A 6172-nucleotide genomic window follows, 5' to 3' on the forward strand; every position below is an offset into this window, starting at 1 on the left:
TTGCCTTGACGCGACGTGAGCGCATACTCTTCGTCAAAGCGCGTCTGGAGGCCCTCGGGGCAGTCGTCGTCGAGGAGCGAGGCCACCGGCACGAGCAGCTGGCCGACAAAAACGTTGTTGTGTGGACTGTGATCAAAGACCGCAATGAGGATGTCGCCGCGGAGTGAGGCCCATGGTTTCATGTCAAACTCGTTCGGGATCTCGTAGCGCCAAGTGGCGTTGCTCCACGTCGGTCGGGCGCTCGCTGGCATCACCGACGTCGTGTAGAGCACAGTCTTGCAGCGCAGCATGACGTTGCCAGGACCAGGTGCGACGAACGACACCTTGACGAACGCGCTGTAGATCGTGTCGAGCTCGCTGCGAAGGTACTCGACGCGGCCTTGCAACATGGCAATGCCAGGGCCGGCGCATCGTCTCTGCGCCAGTGGCTTGTCTGGCGGTCGTAAATGGCTCGTCGGCGGAAGATGGATCGCCCCGGCGTGGGCCTCGTACCCGCTGGGTATTGATGGGCCGCAACTGGAAGTGGGTCGAGTTGCGACAGGAGCCGGTGTCCAATCAACAGACGGGTCGTCGTCGTTGGTATCGTCGGTGACGTTGCTTCTGGCACTGACGCCTGTTGGTTGTGTTGGGGTCGACTTCGGAAGAGGAAGCGAGGCCACTGTCGTCGGCCGTGGGTCAGATATCGAACGCGTCCAAGCTTTGCTCTCACACTGCTCCAGCGAAGAGCCTGTCGCTGCTTGCAATGGTATTGTCTCGTGCCATGCCTCGGGTGTGGTTTCCACTTTGAACATGCTGGCGATGTCAACCGTGGACGCTTGGAGATCACCGTCCTCGTCGCCCAACTCGTCCGGCGGCGGCTCCATGGCACCGACGACGGCGTCGTCTTCAGTGTCGTCGCCGGGCGGCTCCATGGCCTCGACATCGTGGGCGCAACTCGTCTCCCGCAGCACGTGGAGACGCTCTGTGTTGGTGGCGTCTTCCCATTGCTCGTCGCCGTCGTCGTACAGGACGCGGTACCCGACCTGCGCATCGTACTCTTGGATGGTCCCCTGAAACCAGTCGGCTTCATTCGCCCAGTAAACCTCGACGCGCGCCCCAACGTCCCGCGACAGATCCATCAGTTACGACAATGAACCATAGTAGAGCTGATAGGTGTCGTCGCGTAGTACATACGCTGACCAGCGGTGCTGCGTGAATGCCTCATTCAGTGCCATACATGTGCCTTTGACACCATACACAACGTCAAGTTCTCCATGCTCTACCATGGTGTCAACTTGTCTGGTACCCTCGGGAAGGTTGCCTGTGAAATGAAGAACGTTCGTGGAACGTGCGGGGCCGAAACGGGCGTGGCTTTCGTTGGCACAGCGTCGGGAAAGGCCAGCACTGGATGATGGACAAGCCACCGCTCGTTCCCGAAGAGCGCAACCGCAGCTCGTCCATGGACAGCACGTATGCGTGCCCCGTCTTCGCCGAGCTCGTCGCCGCGCCAAGCTCGAGCACCACCACCAGCAAGCGATTGCGGTCGCGGACGTCGTCGTTCTCACGCGAGATGAGCGACGTCAACGTATCGCGGCTGCCCGCCGCGCCGCAGCTCCCGAGCGTGCCGTACCCCGTCGATCCATACCACTTTTCGTGTCACCACAGTGTCGACACGAAGGACGCAGTCGCCGAGGTCATGCGGACGCTGAATCGGCACGACGTCGACCTGGTCTTTCAAGTCCACAAGTGCAAATTCAAATGCGTGAAATACGTCTCGTACGACCGCATTGACTTTAACATCCGGCTCTACCGCGCCGAGACGCAGGCGCTGCTTATCGAGTGCCAGCGGCGGTCCGGCAGTCTCCTCGCGTGGGACACGCTGTACCGAGACATGTACTGTGATCTTGGCCGTATCATCGACCGGAGCGCGCCCACGTGTGCGCAGAGCGGTGGCCAGAAGAAAGTCCTTCTCGAGACGCCGCTTGTCGCGCCGTCCCGGGATCCACGCGCACCAACCTCGTCGGGCATGGACGTGTTTGTCATTATGCTCACGTCCCACTTTGTGGACATTCGCGCCGAGGGCTGCTCGGCCGTGGCGGCGGCGACGCAGACGCTCGCGACGGCGCACAAGGCGGCGACGTCCGGCCTCATTGCGCTCCTCAGCGCGCAGATCCAAGAAATGTCGGGCTACGAACGCGCGAATGTGCTCTCGTCGCAGGCGCCCATCGTGCCCGCCAGCGTTCGGCGGGACATTGTGCGCTGTGCCGTCGGCGCGATCGCCAACATTGCGATCGCATATCCGAGCTGCGCCGGCGCCGGGCCGCACATTAATGTGCAATTTCAAACCGCTTGGCCGTCGATGCTGCACTGGCTACAAGCGACGAGCACCGACGAGTATACGCTCAAGGAACTCCAGCGCGAAGTGTGTCGAGCAGTGGTGCCGCTCCTGTCGCTGCGCCCATCGACCATCTCGGCGCACGACAAGAGCATCCTTTTGGCGTTTGTGACCCGCGCGCAGTCGGACGCAACGATGACAGCGCCGTGCACGAGCCTCCTCGACGCCATCACTCGTGCCCAGAGCCGCGCACTGTAGATGATGCCGCATTCAATAGACCCCCTCCACCCCGAGCAGGTAGCAGCAGAGCCGTTCAGCCTCTACATCGAACTAAGACGTTGCGTGATTGTTTTTACGGACGCATTGCATGAGCTGAGCAGAGACGGAACATGGAAGCGCAGGCTTGGGTTGAAATCCGCTGCTTAATACTGGGTGGCAAGTAAGATGTCCAGCACCAAGGGTCCCGAAACAGTATATGCGAATTTGGCACAAAAAGTCATCGCTTGGATGGATACGCATACAAAATCTGTGTGGTATTGCATAAAAGAATTGTCGAGTACTAGTAGTAGCGAGGCTGCGGCCTTGGTGTATACCCGTACTACAATTGTAGCAAGTTGAGCCGTGTGGATAAGCATTCATTTTTACGATGTATTAATTGATAAAGGTTTTATGTATGTACTGTCGCTCTTCAGTACATGTACTATGTACTGTACGTAGCGAGCTGGGGCAGCGTCGCTGTCTGTGAGCGCCAGATTCGTTGGCGCATTCACAGCCACTGTCATTCCAACACCCAACACCGTGTCAGTACTTGTAGCTCGTATACTATATGGCAGGACACGAAGTCCAGCAAGTCGAGAATATCGGTGCTTCCTTGCGGCACTTCTTGACGACGATTCCGTTCACTCTCCAGCGGCGAGGGAGCCACACTCAAAGTTGAAGAAAATCATCCAGGTCTGCAAATATCGTCCTAGAATGGTCGGTGACATGTGGTGGGGTGGAGGAGGTAGCGACAAAGGTTGCTGTGGAAGGAATTCGCGCGTACAAACGTGGACGACGGTCGTTGCTGTCGCAGCGCCACGTGGAATTTTTTCTTCACAGAAACCCTCGTTGTTGCAAGAAGTTCTCTCGGAGCATCCACAAAGGTTGCTCTTTCCATTTTAAAATTTGGATTTTTGGCAAAGAGAAAATGCGAATCATCGAAAATGGCCCCCGAGTTGGGTCTCATTCCTCGTTTTGCACGCCCAATGCTAGATTGGGACCCTTTGTACCACCAAAAACGAGACCTCAAGCTACTCGTCATGCGTGAGGCCATCGCCCTCGCTGCATGTTCCGGCAACGTTACTCTCGCCAAGTCGCGTTCGCTTTACCGTGTGCCTGCAGATACACCCAAAGCGGTTGTGTGCCGCGTCACGGCTGTCGCGCCGATGACAGCGCCTCGAACCACGGGCCGCAGGCTGTCGGAACCAATGAGCTGGCAGACGACGGCACCACTTTACACATTTGGAGCCACATCGTCGGCGTCAACGCGCCAACCCCTGACCGCGCCCGAGCCCGAGCCATTGCAGTTACTCTCAGACACGACCGATGCAAGCGCTGCTCGGGCAGGCGGGGCCAAGCAATCGCAAGCCCCAGGTGATTCCTTCGATGAGCTGGGGTCGCCCGAGCATTGTGTGCACTGGACAACCTCGGTCATCCTTCAAACGTCCCCAGCTCTTTGGAAGGTTCTTGCACGCGCCGCATCGACGCCGACAGCGCTTTCAGCCAGAAGAGAAACTCGGCGCCACTCGGCTCCAGAGCGTCGGTTCGAGACAGTACTTCGGCCCCCACTTGCGTGCGAAGGGTCTAGAACTGCGGCAGTGGGTCAGCGTTCTGCTATACGCGCAGCTCACGAAAAACCCCGCGCCAGGTCGGGTACGTGTAGTCTCCTAACGATTTCGACCAAAAAGATCTAGTCGTAGGTGTGTCAATCCAAGGGGGCTCGAAGCAGTGTCCCCTCATTCCCAAGCGTGGGGCCAAACTCCATGAGCTCGCCGCGCACCCCGTGGCCTCTAGCACTGTGAGCAAAGCACCGATACCACCAGCGAGTTCGCCCATGGCGTCACCCACCGAGGAGATGAGTACAGAGGAGACACACCTCGACACGGACGCATGCTGCGGGCAAAGAACACGGGTCCTTGTGACTCAGCTGCAAGCAGCGCGAGACGAATGCACAGCGATGAAGACGGCGCTTCACCAGGCGGTCGCGGCGCAAGCGGCGATCGTGGCTGCCTCGTGGATAGCCCAGAGCGATCTTCGAGACGAGATGCAGCGTCGCCTTCTCACAGATCGTCGTCGTGGAGCCGAAGTTGCAACAAAGCACGCGCAGGAGCTCCGAGTACTGCAGCGTGAGCTCAATCAGGTGGCGGGTGAGCTCGAAGGAGTCCTCGCAAACCACGCGGCGAGTGTCTTCGCGTACAACGAGTTGTTTGCGTCAACTGTCGCCGGCCATGAGGTCAAGGTGGCCTTTCTCGAGGCTCAAATTGAGGGTGCAGCTAGCGCCATACCGTAACATTTGTAGTGTCAGACTAAGAAACGCTAAAGATCGCTAGACGATTTATTTGCATTTTTGCTGAAAGTGCAATGTGGAAAGACAATAGCCTAGCTCTACGGATGCATAGAATGGTGACCTGGCACGCTGGAGCTTGCGGCAACGACAGACTCGATCAGCTTCCGACTCTGCTCATGGCCAAGTGCCCAGTCGCTTGAGGCTGCTGAGAGCCTCGAGGTGCTTTGGTGCGACGAACAAGACATGAGCCGCGACGACCGGGCCAAATAGCTGCAGTTTACGACCGGGTCGTCACGCGTGCCGGTGCTCGGGGCCTCACTAGTTCCGACGGGACACTCTGTCTGTTCTTGCTCCGAGCCAAGGGAAATAAGAACAATCTTATGCCCTCGCTCCAAGGGTATTATTAACCCTTCCTCGCTCCAAGCGGTGCTGAATCGTACGCGGGATATTTTGCACTCGCGTTGTAACCGGCTCGATGACTTGCCACTGCACCTGACGCGGAATCTCCTGCACGAGGCGCTATGGGTACGAACTCGGTAGGCTGATTCACGCTTGTGTAGCAGAAAACTAGTATAATTATGACGGCGTAATACATTTGTGGCTAGTGGTGCAGAATGTTGGACGGACGACTGTCTCGCCAGTCGGACTTGGCTTCCATCATCACAGGGCGGCTCTCTCGCCAGTCCGACTTGGCTTCCATCATGACGTCGCAGGCTGACAGCTGCGTCTCGTTGTCCGCCATGACGGGCGTGCACTGGTCGCCGTTCGTTTGGCCTCGGTACTCGTACTGCGAGGGTTTGAAGCCGCCATGCGACCCCTTGTAGCCACCGTGGGGCACAGGCGACGTATCGACGTTCGTCGCGTACAGCCAGTGGTCGGACTGCAGCTGGCGTGACCGGCGGCGATAAAAGAGCACACCGAGCACAAGAAACGTGAGAAGCAGGAGGATCGTTGTGACGGTCATTGCAATCGCAAGGCCGTTCCAGACAGACGCATCCTCCGGTGCCATCGTCGTCGCTTCGGGCGTCGCTGTTGCGGTCTTGTTGAGGACCTTGGGAATGACGACGTCGGTCGTCGCTACAAAGAGGTGACGCATAGTATGTCAACTCGAGGGCTATGGTAGCGTACAGCAGTCGGCCAGCGTGCCTTGGAAGGGGCAGATCTTGGTGCCGGTGACGCGTTCGTAGCACAGGTTCTTGCCCTTTGCGTCCGTGTAGAGGCACGGTGGGCAGAGCTGGGTCGCGCGGTCGCACGGCGTGGCGCCGTGCGCGAAGCACGTCGCCATTGAGCTGCAGATCGGGCTCAGGTTCGCG

General features: G+C 58.6%; 3 protein-coding genes across 3 annotated transcripts in view; 2 read left to right on the forward strand and 1 right to left on the reverse strand.

Annotated features, from left to right (window-relative positions):
• The first annotated feature begins 1365 nt into the window (after positions 1-1365).
• On the forward strand, positions 1366-2659 carry SPRG_07071 (hypothetical protein). The gene has a single exon (XM_012346528.1). The coding sequence runs from the start codon at positions 1388-1390 to the stop codon at positions 2570-2572; it is 1185 nt and encodes a 394-aa protein (XP_012201918.1). The 5' UTR covers positions 1366-1387; the 3' UTR covers positions 2573-2659.
• A 1244-nt stretch (positions 2660-3903) lies between these two features.
• Positions 3904-5129, forward strand: SPRG_07072 (hypothetical protein; the record flags this gene model as incomplete). The annotated part of the gene is made up of 3 exons (XM_012346529.1): positions 3904-4225; positions 4267-4811; positions 5052-5129. The coding sequence occupies exons 2-3, from the start codon at positions 4407-4409 to the stop codon at positions 5127-5129; spliced, it is 483 nt and encodes a 160-aa protein (XP_012201919.1). The 5' UTR covers positions 3904-4225; positions 4267-4406.
• Positions 5130-5460: 331 nt separating this feature from the next.
• SPRG_22193 (hypothetical protein) overlaps positions 5461-6172 on the reverse strand; it is a gene marked incomplete at both ends in the record, with an annotated part of 1099 nt that continues 387 nt past the window's right edge. The window contains 2 exons of the mRNA XM_012346559.1: positions 5461-5936; positions 5988-6160. Coding sequence (XP_012201949.1) covers positions 5461-5936; positions 5988-6160 — 649 coding nt within the window. The remainder of the gene's footprint in view (positions 5937-5987; positions 6161-6172) is intronic.

This window comes from Saprolegnia parasitica (assembly GCF_000151545.1).
Source record: "Saprolegnia parasitica CBS 223.65 unplaced genomic scaffold supercont2.29, whole genome shotgun sequence".
NCBI classification, from domain to species: Eukaryota; Oomycota; class Saprolegniomycetes; order Saprolegniales; family Saprolegniaceae; genus Saprolegnia; species Saprolegnia parasitica.